General features: G+C 29.3%; 1 protein-coding gene across 1 annotated transcript; it reads right to left on the bottom strand.

The window, feature by feature from the left end:
- Positions 1 to 6,078: 6,078 nt before the first annotated feature.
- Positions 6,079 to 16,195, bottom strand: LOC127786770 (UPF0481 protein At3g47200-like). The gene is made up of 2 exons (XM_052314418.1): positions 16,160 to 16,195; positions 6,079 to 6,774 (listed from the first exon to the last, which is right to left on the bottom strand). The coding sequence occupies exons 1-2, from the start codon at positions 16,193 to 16,195 to the stop codon at positions 6,079 to 6,081; spliced, it is 732 nt and encodes a 243-aa protein (XP_052170378.1).
- Positions 16,196 to 21,349: the final 5,154 nt, after the last annotated feature.

Genomic DNA, 21,349 nt, shown 5'->3' with positions numbered 1-21,349 from the left:
CCTTGACACCCACCATTAGCCCTCAAATTAATTCCCTCTCAATGTATGTCACAAATATCATTTTCCATCATTAAATTGAGGCTTTAAGTACGGACTTTCTTTCATTTAAGTATACATTTGACGTTTTTATTTTTAATTAATTCATAATTATAGAATTATGTATAATTGTTTAAAATTAATTGGACCATTATAATCATTATCTTTTGTTAATATATAAACTTAACTTTTTTAATTAAAAAACAAAGACCGAGGGCTCTCAGTTAATTATCCCAATGGTAATATTTAAAATGACTTAGTAAATTTTACACAAAAATTTAATTACCAAAGACACATACTATACGTAATGAATTAATTACAAAATATCTCACAACTCAGCTGCCGCCGCCGCCGCCATGCGAGCCCCTGCCCCATCTTTGCTTGTGCATATATATATATATATAACTAGTGGATGAGACATGCGATGCATGCATATCGTAAAAAAAAAAAATTATTAAAATGAAAGTTGTATAATTTAATAATTATAATAAATAAAAATTACAATAAAGAAGTAAAAAATAAATAAAATAATTGTGTTACAATCATGAGAATACAACAAAAGGATTACAAATTTTGAAAGATTTCCTTATATACATTCAAGGGTAGACGAACAATAAAAAGCACATAACTCTATTTCAAAATTATGGAAAAAATAAACTTAAATTAACATGTAATACAATAAGCAATGCGTAAAAAAATACAAAAATTACACGATAATAGGAAAAAAAAATGAATAAATGATAACCAACATCTTTATTATAAAATATGCATTCAAGGGTAGACATTTTTTTTTTATATAATTTTCATGTGTATTTGTCTCATATGTGCGTACCACACAAACCCTCAAGGCCTAATTTTTCCTAGTTGCATTCATATCTCTCACTTGACAGAATAGTGGTGCTATGTTACACCAGAAGACCAAACTGGATAAAAAAAATACAGTTAAAATTTACTAAATAAAAGTAATAAAGAAAATAAAATTTAAGAAGAAGAATTGAGAAAGGAGAAGAGAGGAAACGGAAGTGTTGAATGGGAACAAAGAGGAAGAAGAGAGAGAGATATTTGTTTTCTTTTATTAATTTTTCTTCCTTCAAATTCTTCAATTTCTCTAAATTTATCAAATCACATGTCACCAATAAGTTTTCCTTTTTTTCCCATGCTTTGGTACACAATCCGAATCTTACTTAACATAATTTTCAAAACACAAATTTAATTTGTATTTAATTTCCCCAAGTCCAACATATAGGACATCTTCGGAGTAGACCAATGGGAAAAAGGAGAATTAAATAAATGACAATAATCAATTAAGTTGAAAAATAAAATTATGACATTTAAAATTATAAAAAATAAATTTAAATTAATTAAATTGTATGTAAAATAAAAATAATTTAAATAATCAATTAATTATATAAATAATAATACTCAAATTTTTAAAATTGATTATCCATACATGACTTTATATATTTCTCCTAATAATTAATTACCACATTTAAGATAGGTCAAATTTTTAAAGAAGTAAACAAAAAAAAGTTAAAAAATAAAATTATAACATTTAAGTTATATTTAAAATTATAAGAAAATAAATTTAAATTAATTAAACTATATATAAAATAAAGATAATTTGAATAATCAATTAATTATATAAATGGTAATAATCAAATTTTTAAAATTGATTATCCATGACTTTATATGTTTCTCCTGACAATCAATTATTATATTTAAAACAGATCAAATTTTAAGAAAGTAATAAAAAAAATAAAGTTAAAAAGTAAAATTATAATATTTAAATTATATATAAAATTATAATATTTAAAAATATAAAAAATAAATTTAAATTAATTAAACTATATATAAAATAAGAATAATTTAAATAATCAATTAATTATATAAATAATAATAATCAAATTTTCAAAATTGATTATCCATATATGACTTTATATGTTTCTCCTGACAATCAATTACCACATTTAAGATAGATCAAATTTTTAGGAAAGTAACAAAAAAAATAAAGTTAAAAAATAAAATTATAATATTTAAGTTATATATAAAATTATAACATTTAAAATTATAAGAAAATAAATTTAAATTAATTAAACTTTATGAAATAAAGATAATTTAAATAATTAATTAATTATATAAATGATAATAATCAAATTTTCAAAATTAATTATACATACATGACTTTACATATTTCTCCTAACAATCAATTATCACATTTAAGACATGACACATTTTTAAGAAAACAACAAATAAAAATAAAGTTAAAAAATAAAATTATAACATTTAAGTTATATATAAAATTATAACATTTAAAAATATAAAAAAATAAATTTAAAATAATTAAACTATATATAAAATAAGAATAATTTAAATAACCAATTAATTATATAAATGATGATAATCAAATTTTTAAAATTGATTATCACTTTACATATTTCATCTGATAATCAATTACCACATTTAACACAGATCAAATTTTTAAGAAAGCAAAAAAAAAAAATAAAGTTAAAAAATAAAATTATAATATTTAAGTTATATATAAAATTATAACATTTAAAATTATAAGAAAATAAATTTAAATTAATTAAATTATATAAAATAAAGATAATTTAAATAATTAATTAATTATATAATGATAATAATCAAATTTTCAAAATTAATTATACATACATGACTTTACATATTTCTCTTAGTAATCAATTACCACATTTAAGACATGTCACATTTTTAAGAAAACAATAAATAAAAATAAAGTTAAAAAATAAAATTATAACATTTTAGTTATACATAAAATTATAACATTTAAAAATATAAAAAAATTAAAATAATTAAACTATATATAAAATAAGAATAAGTTAAATAATTAATTAATTATATAAATGATAATAATCAAAATTTTAAAATTGATTATCCATATATGACTTTACATATTTCTTCTGACAATCAATTACCACATTTAAGACTGATCAAATTTTTAAGAAAGCAACAAAAAAAATAAAGTTAAAAAATAAAATTATAATATTTAAGTTATATATAAAATTATAAGAAAATAAATTTAAATTAATTAAACTACATAAAATAAAGATAATTTAAATAATTAATTAATTATATAAATGATAATAATCAAAATTTCAAAATTAATTATACATACATGACTTTATATATTTCTCCTAACAATCAATTATCACATTCAAGACATGTCACATTTTGAAGAAAACAACAAATAAAAATAAAGTTAAAAAATAAAATTATATCATTTAAGTTATATATAAAATTATAACATTTAAAATTATAAAAAAAAAAAATTTAAAATAATTAAACTATATATAAAATAAAGATAATTTAAATAATCGATTAATTATATAAATAATAATAATCAAAATTTTAAAATTGATTATCCATACATGACTTTTCATATTCCCTCTAGCAATTAATTATCACATTTAAGACATGTCACATTTTTAAGAAAGCAATAAAAAATAAAGTTAAAAAATAAAATTATAACATTTAAGTTATATATAAAATTATAACATTTAAAATTATAAAAAAATAAAAAATTTACTTGGTAATCAGTATTCGGCGGTATTACCTGATATATTAAGATTTTTCCTGATTTAAAAAAGTCTCATTTTTTTGTAATTTATTTCAATTAAAATTTTATATTAATATTTAAAAATTAATAATATGGATTAGATCTTGTCTGTTCATATACTAGCATACTTACACATTTTTCAAATACTATTCAACCATAAAAAAAACCATTTACGTGTTCCAAGAGCTATATGTTTTTCATAAATCTAAACTTAATTAATGACCTATAAAAATTCTGTTTCGGGTAAGAAAAAAAATTTAAAAATATAATAAAATATTAAAATAGTAACTAGAAATGGGCGGAAAAAATTTTAATGGCTGTTTTGTTATAATATATATATAGATATGCAGTCCATTAGGGTTATCCTTGAATTAATACAAATATCCTATGAAGTGGAACCGAATCTAAAGGTGACATCGAGAGAAAAAACAAATAAATAAATAAACAAAATGATACACAAAGAAAGAGAAATCCTAGAAAAAGGGGAGAAGGGATCATACGATGTCGTCGAGATGAGACAAACGTGGTCGGTGAGACGACCAAAGCGAAGGACATAAACTTTGTCAATGGTGTCTCTGATGATAGAATCAACCCCTCTTTTCTTCGTAAGCGTCATCAACAAAAAAATCATTTGGGGGCCAAGCGGAACGATGACAAGGTGATTGTCAGACAAAGAGAGTAATTGTGGGCCGTCACAAAGGTAAACCTGAGAGAGAGAGAGAGAGAGAGAGAGAAGGGTTCGTAGAGGGCAGCCCTCAAATCAGAAAACACCGTCGTTATGCTTGTCCCATTGTATTTGAGTAATGCTATTAATTTTTAGTAAATTAAATAGTGGTAACGTAATAGTTTATCTCTGTCTTATATATTTATTTAAAATATAAAAAATAAAATCTATTTAATCTTTTATCTTCCCTAAACAAACATGAGTTAATATGGACTCTCTTATCACCGCTATAGCATTACTTTCCATTTAGTGTTTATTATTTTATGTATATTAGTTTATCTGGGTCGCTTGTCTTTCATGTTATCGGCCTAAGCCTAACCCAACTCCAGTTAAAACTTTTATTTATTTCTTTTGTGTTATGAGCTAAGGCCCAACCCAACTCCCGTTTAAACATTCTTTTATATTATGGGCCAAGGCCCAACCCAACTCTTGTTAAACTTTAATTTATTTTAAAATTAAGACACCTCGTCACATCCCATATTTTTCTATCATATAAATATTTCAAAATCTCAAATTATTTCCCATATATACAAAAAGTAGGGTCACAAATTAGTCTATCCGCTCGTGAACGGCTCAGTGTTTGTGTAGGTTTTAGAACCAATCTACTTCTCGGCCAAATATAGTCAAGCGCAGTAAAAAAAATACAAAAATAAAAAATACAACCACAACTCACAGACATGGGCAAATTTAGAAATTTATGTAAGGGGAGACTAAAAGTTTTTTTTGAAGTGTAGAACTATACATCCCAAATTTTAGGGTAGGTTGTAATTTTTTTTACTAGGTTATTATCAAAAAATATTTTTTTATATTAAAAAATTAATTTTGTATATTAAAAATTATTATTTTTAAATTAAAAAATTAATTTTAATTATGAGCTACCACTGATGAGAGGGAGGGAGTCGTACGAATCCTTGAGCTCTCTTTTGGTAATATTTGAAATTACAATATACACTTAGTTCAAAATAGTTATATTGAGGTGTAGAATGTTCAAATTTTGACATAAACTAGCAAATTGGTTCAATTTGGTTCTCATTCCACATTTTTACTTCATAGTTTTCAGTTCAGTCTTGTTCGAGATCAGACATTTAATTGATTTAAAATAATTAATATTATTCATCATTAATAATAAAAATAATATGATGTACATATAATGTAAGCTAGATGATTTTTGTTTAGATTTTATAATGAAAATTTTTGTTTGAGTGATATATTTAAAAAAATATGTGCACATTTTTAAAATTTTTATATTAAAAAGTAATAAAAAAATATTCACAACCGGTTAATAATAGCTCAAATCAAACCAGTCCAATTTTTTATTTGAGATTTTTAGAAATTTCAATCCCAATCTGGTTTGGTCCCAGCTATTCAGATTGATCATTGAATAAACACCCTATCTACATGTTAGATCATTTAACTCAAAAAAATAAAATACAAATGTGTAGATATGTATCAATTAAATACAAAAAATTAGAATAAAAAATCGAAAAGTGAAACTCGCTTAAGAGATTTTATTGTACTTCCTGATTCGACAATTAATTTATAGACATATTATTTAGAAATTAATTATAATATTTTTAATAATACTCAAACATTAATCTATTATATACCTATATGAATGTCATTAAAATTTTACAAATAACACTTGAAATTAATTTAGAATGGTGAAGATAGTTTGCACTGCAACAAAAGATAAGCCAAGAGTGGCTGCGATGATAGAAATAATTGCTCATGGACTTCTAAAATAAGTTTGAGTTAGATTGGCGTGCCATTTATTCCAACACGTTTGCCATTTATTCCACCGCATGTTGCTATAGTCGATGAGATTCTTGTACACCTTGTAAAAGTGGAAGTTCATCTCTACTAGACACTCTACGGCCAAATCCCTAGACACTCTATTGAACAAATCAGCTGCCTCATTGTCGGTCCTAATGAAGTTGTTGATAATCCCTTTTGAGCTCAAAAGTTTGATATCCCGATGGTCGTCGATGATGCAGTCCATGAACGCGACGAAGGAAGTGATGTTGCTGCTAGCAGGGACGTGGCAACGCTCAAAGGCTATGAGATTCAAGTACATTAATTCGGTATAGTCATCAACTATGAAATTGGGAAGTTTCAAGACATCGCCATCACGATAGAAGGTAATGTCCCGGAGACTTATGCTTTCGCTTGTCATGAAGCGGACGCCAGCCTCATGGAGCTTTGTGGCTGGGCGGAAGACTTTGTGGCTGTCTCCCTTGTTTTTTCCTTCTCTTTGATCTAGAGATGGGGCTACATTTCTGGGTTTGTTGTGTGTGTGGAGCAGAGCCTTGCGGTGGAGGTCAAGCACGTGCAAACTTTTGCCCATCTCTGAGTACTTGCTGATGTCGTAGTTGAGAAAACTGAGTATGTCCTTTTGCAATGCTTCATCAATGTTAGGCTGTAGCTGCACAAACAATGTGAGGGGGGAAGCAAGTATGAAACCCTGGGCATGGATGCGGGACACGAGGACACAGACATTCTACTTAAGACATGACATGGTAGAGAAATACTAATTAATAAAATAATATTTTATATTTTAAAGCATAATAAAGTCTCAAAAGATTATAAAGTGTAATTCGATTTGGTAGATATGTATTTAAAATTTAAAAATCAAAATTCTAAATGAATAACTTCAATATTTTAGTTAACAATCACATATATGCAGAATAGAAGCATGAAGAATAGAAAAACTGAAGTCATGCAATTAAAACATGAAAAATCAAAATAATCATGTAATCAATGCTAAAAAAAAAAAACAAGAAAATAAAGTAAGACAAAATGTCAGAACACAAGTTATTATGGAAAATCAAACTCTTGATCAACTACTCAATTAGCACGAAAAATCCAAATTTCAAATAAATTGTACTCCTGACTTACTTAAAGATAAATAAGGTGAAATAGCTTAAGTGATGTAGAAAATAGGCACCAAAAATATCATCAAGGGTACAATAAGAATAATAGTTTAAGTACTTGTATGTAGAACCTTTCTTGAAAGGTAATTCTAATAAGAAAATCTCTCAATAAGAGGCAATATTTAGGATTTAGGGTTCACATATAAATCCAAACCTAGTAAGAAGAAACATGAGGCAAGCATCTCAAAATCTCTTTATGTCACATATCCTAATAATTTTGTAATTTAAATTCAAATTAATCTCAAACTCATGAAAGTATGAAAAATCAACTACATGGGTAGGGCCAACTAATTCCCCTTAAAATTCCATATTTCCGTTTCCTATTAGAAACTTTTTCTGTTTCTGTTTCCGTGCAACATACCTATTAAACGGTTAAAGCCAAGGTTGAAGCCACGTGAGGTTGGGCTAGATTTTTTAAAAAAAAATTATTTTTTAATAATAATTTATTATTAAAAATAAAAAAATTATATTATATGTTATTAATAGAAATAAAAAAAGTAAATATTGAAGAAAGTAAGTATATAATGCCCTAAGTAACCATATAGTATTTTTTTATAATTTACTTATAATTTTATTTTCTTACAATGATGCAAAAAAAGTAAGTATTAAAGAAAATTGAGAAGTAAATAAAGTAAGTATGGAGAAATTTTTTTTAAAACAAATTATTTTTTAATAATAATTTATTATTAAAAATAAAAAATTATATTATATGTTATTAATAGAAATAAAAAAAGTAAATATTGAAGAAAGTAAGTATATAATGCCCTAAGTAACCATATAGTATTTTTTATAATTTACTTATAATTTTATTTTTTTACAATGATGTAAAGAAAGTAAGTATTGAAGAAAATTGTGAAGTAAATAAAGTAAGTATGAAGAAAATTTATATTGAAGAAAATGAACAAGTTAACAAAATAAGTATTGAACAAATTAATGTTGTATAATTTATTTGAAGCTTTAATGAATAAAAAAAAATATTAAAACATTTTTCTTCAAATATTATATGATTATCAAATTTGTCTGAATACATTAATTAATTGAGTTTAACTTCTTATAGACAAGATCATTTTTTATGGCCATGATGAGTTTAAAGATTCAACTAATTAAGATAATTTTTTTAAATAATTATAATTTTTAATATGAAAAGTCATAAAATATAATTATAAAAAAATTATATTTTTATATTTAAATTCATCTCTAAATCAAAATCCTAACTCCATCCTATGGCTTCACCTTAAATCGTTATATTGATAGTGGAATTTTTCCTTCACTTGAACCACGAAAGCAAGCACAGATTCTTTCTCGCCCGGTTAAGAAAGAAATAATTTTTTATTGCTTTAGCGTTCCGTCCTCTCCTCGTGTTTCACGTTCACTGGCCAATGGCTTGACAGCCACGCCGTATGTCCGGGAAATGGGATTGGAAGTTCAGATCGATCTGTGTCTCTATTAAATCCCAAAATGGGCCTCCTTGGCCGATGGGCTGGGCTGGGCTGGTCTGTGTGCACAGCTCACTTGAGGCTTAACCCAGCCCATTTGGTACTTCAACGACCAAGCCCGATATTGAAGAGGTCCAATCACCAACTAATGACTCCCTTCGGCTAACTCTCGTGCCTGCCATCCATTTGACATTTTTTCTCTAATCCAATATTAAATAGGTTGAATTATTATTATATAATTAAGCTCACATCGCCTCAATGCGGCCCCCTCATCGCTTCGATGACCTTTTTACTAGTAATGAATGTTTTTTTTTTCATTTTCAGTTTTTATTTTTATTTTCATGTTTCTATTTTTATAAAAAAATAAAACGTGTTTATTTTTATTAAACATTAAATTATTTTTAAATTTTAAAAAATAAAAAAATATGTTCAAAATCATACAAAAGAAGAGATGTAGAGATTAATGCAAGGAAAGAGATAAATGGTCAAGATGGTCTAAAGAAGAAAATATATGTCAATGTCATTATGATAGAAAGAGACATGATGATGTTGGTTAAGAGATGAGAACGATAAAAAGAGAAAAAAAGTACAATAAGAAAAACGTGAGTAGTGCTCTAACGTAGTGGTAAAAATGCAAAAGAGGAGAGAAAAGTGTGGTGAGTGTGTGAATAGATAAGTTATGAGATTTTTTATTTATTTTTTAAGATAAAAATATTTAAGGAATTTTGGTTACTTCACATAAATCAATTAAACAAAAATTTTATAATTGAGGACGAAATTGGAGAAATCCTTTTTTTTGTTAAATCTTTGAAGGCATTGTCAAGTCATGAGTATATATTTTGATAACTTGAAGTGTTCGATCAATCCTCATTAACCGAAAATTGAATTGGAATGGATCAAGAATTTGATTGGACGATTTTCTATACATGTGCTCATCCGGTCTTTGATTGGACCGATTTTAAGACTGGGGATTAAATTTAATTCTTTGAAATATTTATTTTCTTTGCTTCAGTTGGGAGTTAAATTGGGTTCTTTTATTTTAAAAATTATAAATTAAACTATTATAATTTTAGATTTAAGGTCAAATTGGTCACTATACATAAAAAAGACTAAATTATTATTTTCTTAGATCTGATGTCACATTAACTATGCTATAGGCGACCTTAATGTTTTTATCGGTATTTTAAAATCTTAAATTGAACCAAAATCTAGATAAAACCCAAATTCAGATTTGAAGAATTTCACGTAGCAGCCAACAATCTCAAAACTGAAGGATCCTAAATCACAACCATTGTTTTGTCCAATGCATTAGAGATTTGATTTTTGAGTATAAAATTGAAGTATAAATTAAATAGATGAAATTTGAAAATAAATTTCACAATTTAAGTATAAAATTTATGTTTGGACTAAAATACGTTCTTCCTCTAACAATAATATTGCCTGAACTGGAAAATGAATTCCAGAATTTATTTCATGGATTTGGCATTTGCCAATTCTTGTGATTATGAATTGGAATTATGTTTGGATGGTAGTCGTACTGCACGCTTTAGACAATTAAAGGCAACCATAATAATAAATTTACTATTTTTTACAACTACAACCGTGACTAAAAATGAAACATTGGATTGAGAAAGGCTATGTACATTTAAACCATCCTAACAAGAAAAATGATTGTTTTTTATTTTTACTTTTACTTTCGACACTGTATGATCATTTATCTTGTAAGAAATGAAATTATAAATAAAAAATCCTACGATATAATTCTTCATTTAAAAAATGCTTTGTCAAGAATTTAAAATGCGTTAATTTATTAAGTGACCCCAACTTTCAACAAATAATTGGAAGTGTAAGCACCCTACCCGAATATTTCAGTCGCCCGGACTATTCGAATGGGAGCACTTACGGAAGGAAAAAAAATAATGAACACGAGACAAAGACCACCCTAGCATACATACATAGAAATAAGAACAGCGGAAGCAAAGCTCAAGACATGCATGCTCTATGAGTACCCCGCTAACACAACGGTCACAAGATAAATAAAGAAACACAAACTCCTGTGCCAGCATACACGAGACTCGAGGAAAGACCTGGCACAGTACAAAATAATAGGGTAAACCCTACTCAGACATCAGAGTTGATAGAGATTGATAGGACTGCCTGTACACCATACCGATTTTGCCGCTAGACGCTGATTCCCCTACCCGGACCCATGCTGGCACTACCTGGAATGATGGAAGCAAAGTGAGTCGAGAGACTCAGTAAGCATAAAGAAAAGAAAGGCTGTAGGCTGAACATAACCAGAAAAACTCTCCCCAAAATAAACCCTCAGGTACACACAAAGCGTGAGACGTTACAACACAGCAGAATAGCATAATAAAACACATATCGGTCCTTGGGGCCCACATAAGACACACGACACCCAAGTCCCATATCAACCTGTCGCTGCCCTGAAAGGCAACAAAGATCTCCACAAACCTACGTGCGCGATCCCGGGCCAGTATTCCCGTTGCCCGTCCCCGTCGGTACTCCCGACAACCGAGCCATAGGCTCCCTCGGAACGGTAATCCCGTCCGAGAACTAATAACTACCAGTAGCCATGCAATGCACATAAAAATGCAATGGCGTAGTGAGCATCAACATGATACAAGGCGCCCATACATCCAGGTATCAGGCCATGCTCCGCCCACATAGTAAACCACACACGATGCATATGCCCGTGTTGGATGTAACCTAACCAAGCTAGCATGTCCGTGTCCAAGCATACTCAATAAATGAATATCCCAATATGCAACCCGCACCCATGTGCATATCAAATCATGGACAGTAATATACTGAATCTAAACGTGCAGAAAATTACAACCTGGTAGAGCTAGTCAGCAGTGCCCGGCACCGGTCAACGGCCAGTGACAAGGAGTGTCCACCCGACGGTCCACTTCAGGGCCGTATAATAGTCTACTCCAACGTCACCAACAATGGACCCCTGCCCTACTGCTCGACAACTCTAACAGAACCACAAATAAATTCGAGAAAATCATAAATAAACCCGCACGTCTAGGAACCTAGTTTTCAAGTAAGGTTCAACATCATTCCCAAGAGGAGTAGGGGTGGTACAAACCCCCGTAAACTCACAACAAATAAAACTCTAGAAGTCTCGGATTTAATTTAAATTAAAACAAATGAATAATAACTCAACAAATAAGGCTAGACGTCGAATTAAAGTAAGGGAGATGATAAAATACGAGGAATCACAGGGTCTTTTACGGGAATTGAAGAACACGAGGAGAGGGTTAGGAGCTTGCCTTTACACAGCCGTTTCTTGCATTTCTTGCACTCCCGCTGCGAAGTAAAACGTTTGCTAACAATAAATAAAATCAGGGCTTAAATTAAATAAATTTACCGTATAATATAATTAATTTAGCCGTTTAAAATCTCACGTAAGCGCACCACAATTAAAATCTCAACGAGTCTCATATTTATTTTAAATTAAATCACACTAATAAAATCCTCGAAGCCAGTTTAATAAATTAAATTTAAATCAAACGACTCAAATTTTCATAATTAATAAACAAATCGAAATAGACGAATGGAGGGTATAAAATACGAGAAATCACAGGGTTTCTCACGGGAATTAAAGATCATGAGATGAGGGTTGAGAACTTGCCTGAAACTAGTTGATTCCGACCTCTCTCAAGCTCTCGAAGCAAATTAAATCATTTCCTAGTAAATAATACAACTGACACTCAAATTAATTAATTTTAATCGCATAAAATTTATAATTTAAACATGACATGCTTCGACTAATTTTTACCCACGTACCTGATCACTTCCTTTGCCAAAAAATCCCAAAATCCCTTTATTTTTCATATTTTTTTTCCTCTTCTTTTATTTACTTCTTTTTCTTCTCCTCCTCCTCCTCCTCTTCTTCTTCTTCTTCTTCTTCTCCGCGTCCACTGCTCCAGCGCGTCTTCTCCTTCTTCTTCTTCTCTTCTTCTTTCTTTTCTTCTCCTTCTTCCTTTCTTCTTCTTCTCCTTCTTCTTCCTTTCTTCCTCTTCCTTTCTTCTTCTTCCCGCGGCCGCTCCTATTCATCGTCTTCCCCACGCACCCAGGCAGCCTGCAACCACGCATGGCCGCGGCCAGCCTTCGCCATCCGGCCCTCCGCTTGTCGCCGTGTCCACCTCCAGCCATCGCCGACCTCAACCGACGGTCAAGCGGCCACTACCAGCCGTCGTCACCCTCGGCTCACCTCCCATGCGCTGTAACTGCCGGCTGCCATGGCCGAGTTCCTCTCGGCCAACTCCCATGGCTGCCACCTCCTTCTCTCCCTCGTTCCATCTCTCTTTCTCACTCTCTCAATCTCCTTCTCGATCTCTCCCAAGCCCTCATTCATCTCTCTCTCTCGTGATTTCTCCTTCTCGGCCAATTCTCTCCATGTGAGAGAAAAATATCTCTCTTTTTTTTTTTATCTACAACACACGCACATCGCCTCAAATTAAAACATTAATTTAATTAATTTAATTTATTCTTTTATTAATATTTTCAAAATTTGAAGATATTACAAGAACAAATGGACTTTTGAAATAGTGGATGAGAGAATGTTACTTGCACAATGGTTTGGACAATTGATTTGAGATTTGACAATTCTTATCTTCTATTTTAATTACAAATTTACCCTCAAATTGAAGAGTCGAATTTACAAATTTTTCTCGGGCTTCTTTCTCACTCTCTTTCTCCTTCCCCCCTTCTCTTTCCTCCCCCCTTCCCACATCTCGTTCTCGTCGTTGCAGCCATCGACACAAGTGCTTCCACCATTGTTCGCCACCATCAACATTGCTAGTTGATGTTTGCTTTCACTATTTTAGCCGTCATGACACCTTAATCTCTCTCTCCATTTCTATCTCTTCTTGCTCTTGGCCTCGTTCGCCTCCATCTCTCTCCCCCTCTCTCTCTTCTTGTTCTTGTTGCCATTCTCCTCTCCTATCGCTGTTCCCCCATTCTCCTATCATAAAGATGTATGTTTATTTTTTATATTTATTTTTTAGTATATTGCATTTCATATTTTTAAAGTTTTAACAAAAAAATACATATTTTTAGTCTATCATAAATGATTAAAACACTTAACAAATTGTAAATTTGATTTATAAAGTCTGTTTCTGTAGCTAAAAATTATTTGAATATTTTAATATAAAATTATAAATAAAATAATAAGATGCATAATAGCCATTCATAAAACATGGCGTATGCACCAGATGGCAGCCGCATTATGCATTTAGTATTCCTAAGGAGAGACATAAAACCGACATATTGATAGCTAAGTTCAAATAGAATAATACGAACTCCGGAAAATGATAAATGAAACCCTATTTGGCAAAAGTAGGGTACAACTGACTACAGGCAGCGAGGATAACACAAAATTACAAGGCAATTCCATTTTTGAAAATAAAGCACTAATAACCATCCAACTAATGGAATTGCCTTCACACTCCAGTTATCTGAAAACAAACCCGATGGATTTGATGGGATTAAATCAAAACTAAAGATAATTAAATTTTAGTGTATTTTTTATTTTGATAACTAAATTTTAATTCTTTTTAATGTAATCACAAAAATTTAAAAAATTTTACAATATGGTCACATATAAGATTTTTCTGTCATTCTATAATTGGAGTGGATGATGTGGCGCTCATGTGATGTTGATGTGCCAAACAATAAAAATATTATGCAATAATAACCAATCAGAACGTGTCACATAGCGTTGATTGGTTTGATAGGTTTGACATGTGACATGTTTTGATTGGTTGTCATTGTACAATAATTTTTATTATTTGTCATATTAGCACTACATCATCCACTCCGGCTATAAAGTGACTGAAAAATCTTATATGTGACCACGTTATAAAATTTTTTAAATTTTTATGATTACATTGAAAAGAATTAAAATTTAGTGATCAAAATAAAAAATACACCAAAATTTAGTGATCTTCGACGTAATTTACCCTCAATTTACATAACATCTCTGATTTTTGTCGTCCCAAATACAGGTTTGCAAGGAGGTCCATATTTTCTGACCTTAAGCTTAATATGAAACAACAGTAACAAAGGGATCGAGAAATTACATATCCGAAAAAAGCTGCCTCAAAAAATGATCTTAAAAAATAAATATTATAATATTATGATTTATAATTTGATTTTCATTTTATAACTTAAAAAATAAAACAAAACTATAAAATAATTTTTTAAAAATAACAAGCCAAACTATGCTCTTAAAAGTTTAACATATTACAAGCCAAAATTTTTAAAAGTTACAAAATGGGATTAATTTAATTTAGATAATTTTATATAATATATTTGTAGTTTATAGTTGTACTAGGAAATGCCCGTACCTAGAGACACGCTATAAAAAATATGATTAAACATTAAATAAAAAATAAAAATAAAAATTATTGTATATTTATTTTCTTTCTCTTAATGTTTTATAATAAAAAATAAAAAAATTAAATTAAAAAAAAGTTCTACGAACAAATTAAATTAAAATTTAAACATCAAACAATATATATCAGTTAATGCTTGCTGCCAATCAAATATAAAAAAAAAAATAAATATCAAATACTACTACCTATTAAGCATACAAAACTGCAATACCCATCTCTTTAGCATGTAATGTAGTTTCTTTTCATCATATATTCGTTTTCTTCTCTTATATTTTTATACTAGAGAATGCCCGTGCCTAAAGACACGCTATAAAAAATATGATTAAACATTAAATAAAAAATAAAAATAAAAATTATTGTATATTTGTTTTCTTTCTCTTAATGTTTTATAATAAAAAATAAAAAAAATTAAATTAAAAAAAAATTCTACGAACAAATTAAATTAAAATTTAAATATCAAACAATATATATCAGTTAATGCTATTGCTGCCAATCAAATATAAAAAAAAAAAATATCAAATACTACTACCTATTAAGCACACAAAACTGCAATACCCATCTCTTTAGCATGTAATGTAGTTTCTTTTTCATCATATATTCGTTTTCTTCTCTTATATTTTTATATTATTATGCTATGCTATAAATGCAACATATGTTTTTCTCTTATTTATTTTCTTCTATTTTTAATGTTTACTTTAACATGTTTTAGAAAAACAAAATTTAAATTAAATATTAAAAAAAAAACATCTATATAATAAAACATGATGGTTTTTGAAATAATAAATTCGTAAAAAAAATTTATATGACAATATTTGAAAAATAAACTTCTAAAAATTGTGGGGAAACCATACCACGGGATGGACATTTTTCTTCAATTTGCCAGAAAAGGTAGCATTTTCTTTTTTTTTTTTTGGCTTTGCCTATAATAATAAAAAATAAGTAGACTAAATTTATAATTTTTTTTAAATGATAAGCAAATGCATGTCCAATATTGAAGTGACTTTTAAGCTTACCTGACGAATGCGAATAGTATTAAAGGTCATGCTCATCGCGAATAACAACATTAACATTTTTTTCTTGAAGAAATTGAACCTACGTATGTAAAAACTTTAGAGTGATAAATAAAATTTTATATACATAAATAAAAAAATTAGTAAACGAAGTCAATATTACAGTTCGGTGTAAGTCTCCATCCACTTGTAAAATATGAGGAAAAAAATTAGATATGATAAGTATTTTTTTAAAAAAAAATAGGCCTTATATTAAATTTATATGAAAAAAAAAATTTACTTGACCAAAAATAGTAATATCGACTTGAACCTAAAAACCAAATCAGTTGCTACCAAATCAGATAATAAAATTAAATATTTTATTTAAATAAATAACTACCATGAATAAAATAGATGATGAGGAGAAGAAAAAAAAATATAAACCAAAATGATAAAAGGCCAACTTAATGTTTAGAACAGATGTATTTTAACAATCACATTAAAATGATAAAATCAAAATCAGATCCTGGTATGAATAATTGGAAAGTAAAATTAAGGTAGATGACGATCCTAATTTTTTACACCCAATAATTTTTTATAAAAATAAAAAAATAGCATTTATTATGTTCCGTTACATGAAATTACCATTGATGTTGGGTTAAATGGGCTTTTTGGCTTAAAATTTTCACTTTTATTCCATGAAGAGATTGTTTTTAGTTGTTTAATTTAAATTTATAATTCTCAATGAGTTATAATTTACGTACACTATTTCTATGAGTTATAATTTTTGACTTTAAACAAGGATTATCTCAAATGAGTTATAAAAAAAATAAACACATATATTTGGGTCCAACTCATGAAAAAAATAAAATTATAAAATTGTATAAACACATAATTTTATAAGAGTAGGACCTATATAAACACATATGAAAAAAATAAAAAATAAAATTGTATAATTGAATCCAACTCATTTTCATCCCATAAAAATTTTAAAAGATAAAATTGTATATTTGGGTCAAACTCAATTGTACCAAATGTTAGAAATTGTTAAAATTAAAATATTTGGTGCAAATTTTTGAATAAATGTTTGAATAAAAGTGTACCCAATGTCCTAATTTTTTTTTCTTTTGTTATATTTTTTGGTGCTTCCAATACGAAATTTCATTTCTCTTGAATGATGACAAAAATTACAATTTACAATTTTTACATGGATATACACATACACATGACACTGATTTACAATATAAATTTATTTTATTGTTTAAATTAATACATATACACATGACATTGATTTACAATTTAAATTAATACACATACACATGAAACACCTTTCATTCATTTTAAAACTAAAGTTATATTACATGGAAATGTATATAAATAGATGAGAAGAAATTTAATACCTTTGATCAAAGTACTTAATTAAACAACTTTCATTCAAATGGCCCATGGAGAAAGTGAAGAACCTTGGGTTCCTGATCATAAGTGGTCAAATGAATGAAATAATTCTATTTTTTTCATTTTATATAGATTATTTTAATTAAAAAATAATTTTATTGTGCCTAAAATAAAAAAATAGAATTAATAAAATTAAATTAAAATTAAAAAAATAAATTCTTTTTAAATATTTGCATAAGTAACTCAATATGATAGATTAACCAATTTCACATTTTTTAAGTATAAAAAATTCAACACCTAAAGATAAAAATATTAAATTTTGAATCATCCATGTCAAATTATTATACATCAAAACTTACATTATTGGTGTTTTTATTTAAAAAATTTCAAAAATTAAGTATTAAAACTTACATGATATTTCAAAAAATTTCAAAAACTTACAATGTTGATATTTAGAATACTTAAAAATTAAGTATTAAATGAAAAAGAGTCCCTACCTTGTATACCCAAGAGTAACATTCCCTAGTTTTATTCAAAAAAAAAAGTTATTTTAAATGGTTCATGAAAGTTTAGCACATAAATCAATTTATCACACAACAAATATTTCACATGAATAATATTTGTATATGTGTGTGATAAAGTTATTTTAAATGGATCATTTTTAAACCCATAAACAACAACTAACTCGTGTGTATATGATTGAAAAATAGTTATTTTAATAGTTCTCCACCCATTTGCCTTCCTGCATACACACACATACATGCATTTCACACGCAGGCGCGCACACACACACGCACACATGCATTTCACTCTCTCTCTCTTTCTCTCAAACTACTGCGAGCACAAACCCACCCCTGTCCCCCCACCTCTCGAGCAAACCCACCCACCCACCCACCCACCCATCCTCCCCGCTCTCTCACTCTCACTCTTCCCTGTGCCATCAAACCCATCCCCTCCCCCCATCTCTGTTTCTCTCACCTCTCAGGTAAACCCACCCACCCACCATCGCCTTTCTCTCATTCTCGCTCTCCCTTGCGTTCCACCCTTCCTTCTCTCTCTCTCTCGCTCTCGCCCACACAGTCGCGACTTAGAGAGAATGAAGATAGCATAAAGAAACTAAAACTAAAGCCGTGACTATATATAAATACACACAGTGACTATAGCATAACGGAATAGGAACTATATATGAAGATAGCATAATGGAATAGGAACTATAAATACACACAAATACACAAATGGCTGCCATATATACACTCACATATGAATGAACCTCTCTAAAAACAACCAAATGGCTGCCATATATACACTCACATATATAAATACAGTTGCGAGAGATACATACACACACGCACAGTGACTATATATGTGAGTGTATATATAAATGACTGCCATATATACACTCACATATATAAATACAGTCGCGAGAGATACATACACACATATATTCACTGCCATATATACACTTACTGTGCCTATGAATGGGTGTGGGTGTGCGTGTGTGTGTTTTGCTTTGCTTTGCCCATTCATATACAGCAGCAAAAAGCTATGTTTAATACACACAGTGACTATATACATATCGTGCCTTTGAGCAGTGGCTTAGAGCTTCATGCGGATGAGAGTGGAGCTTCATGCAGTGGACAGAGGGAAAAAGAGAGAGGGAGTTGACGAGTGGGTGGGTGGCAGTGACTGAAAGAGTGGAAGAGAGAGAGAAAGAGAGAGGTAGTCGCCCACGTGTCCATCAATCAGTTGGCCATTGAGAAGCCACAAATTGGAGAAAGATTGTTGGGTGGGAAATGGTTTAATCTCAACCATCAAATACATAAAAAATGATCCCAGCCATTCAAATATCTCAAAAGTGAGACATTTTCAAAAACCATCTTGTTTTATTATATAGATTTAAAATACTTATTTATGTATATTTATATGTATGTAAATCTTTTGTGTAATATATATATTTAGTTTGTGTATATTTATATTTAGATAGAATATACATTTTTAGTAACGGTGGAAAACTGCGAATGAAGAAAGGGGGAGGGGAGAAAGAGAGAGAGAAGGAGATGGAGACGTCGCCAAAGGCGAATGGCGACAAGAAACGTTGATGGCGAAAGCGGCTGCGTTCGAGGCGAACAACGACGGAGGTGGTAGTGAACGATGGCAGAAATGACTGCGTCAGTGGTTACAATGGCAAGAATGAGATTGGGGGGGGGGGGGGGGGGGGGGAGAAGGATGAGGAAGATTTGTAAATTGGGGTCATCAATTTGAGGGTAAATTTGTAATTGAAAAAATGATAGATTTGTAATTATCAATTGTTGAAGGAAAATTCTATGGGAAATTCTATTCGCAGCCAACAAAAATATATTTTTTCTCTTTTACTCTTTACAGCAATGTTAAAAACTCTTTGGAACCAATATTTTCTAAAAATACCCTTTTCAGTATTACACACAGCAACATCTATCTTTATGCAATCATCCCTAAAATACAATTTTTTTTTAAAAAAATACAAAATCTTCTATGCTTGTTTGAAATTAAAAATCAAAGACTCAAAACTCTATATATATATATATATATATACACATACACGCAGCCATCTTCGCACACACATATATACAAATATACACACATCCGAACACACACACACACATATATATATGCACACACACACGTAGATATATATATACACACACACAGACACACACATACATATATATATATATATATACTGACGGTGGGACGAACAATAATAGAAAAGGTAGATCCAGTGGCGTCATAACCCCGAACCGGACAACAATGGCGTCACAACCTCGAACCCTGGGGTTCGGGGCTTGAGGGCGTCCCCGAACTCTGGGATTTAGGGCGCTTAGGCTTCCTCGAACCCCAGGGTTCAAAGATGCTTGGGGTTTGGGGAAGGGGGGGCGAGGTTGTCGCCGATGTGAAACCGCTACCATGGGTGTATATATATATATATATGTATGTGTGTTTGGGTGTGTTTGCGTGCATATATATATATATGTGTGTGTGTGTATGTGTGTGTCTAGGTGTGTCTGCGTGCGTATATATATCTATATATGTGTGTGTGTGTGTGTGTGTCTAGGTGTATATATATATATATATATGTGCGTGTGTGTGTTTTTATGTGTTTGGGTGTATTGTTTCTTGAGTAAATGGATTAGCACGTATGATATATATGTATATATATTATACGTGACTATATTTATATGTGTATTTATGTATGTGTTCGGATGCATCATCTTCGGCGTAAATGGGTGATCATATATGACGGCTGACCAGTAGTTTATTGAGGGAAAAAGTGGTTGCAACAGAGGGTAAAAATGAATTTTCAAATAAGAGTATTTCAGATATATTAAAATATGGTTGTGAAGAGTAAAATGAGTACCTGTGAATAGAATTTCCAAATTCTATTTGTAACCATATTTAACAAAGCACTCGCATAGACAAATGTTAATTGCTTAATTCATCTACTTCCAAAACACTACTTGATTATTGAAAAGAAAACACTATCAGATAAAATTAAGCATAAAGTAACAATGCAACATAATAATTCAAAGAAGCACTGGATACAGGGCGGATGCAGAAGGGGGCTTGGAATTGGGCTGTGCTTGGGAGTTTATATATTTATATATATATATATATATCTATTTATTATATATATTTTTACTATTTATTATATTTTTTTTACTGGATATATATAAGAAAAGATTAATTGTAAGCTGAATCCATATTCATGTGATGAGCATTGAAGAAGACGAAAACTGTGTGGATGGTATAATCAAGGTGATGTCGAAGTACTTGATATAGACT

Source organism: Diospyros lotus, chromosome 12 (assembly GCF_014633365.1).
Source record: "Diospyros lotus cultivar Yz01 chromosome 12, ASM1463336v1, whole genome shotgun sequence".
Lineage (NCBI taxonomy): Eukaryota > Viridiplantae > Streptophyta > Magnoliopsida > Ericales > Ebenaceae > Diospyros > Diospyros lotus.
The sequence above is the reverse complement of the archived record's forward strand: the minus strand, read 5'-3'. Positions and strand labels throughout refer to the sequence as shown.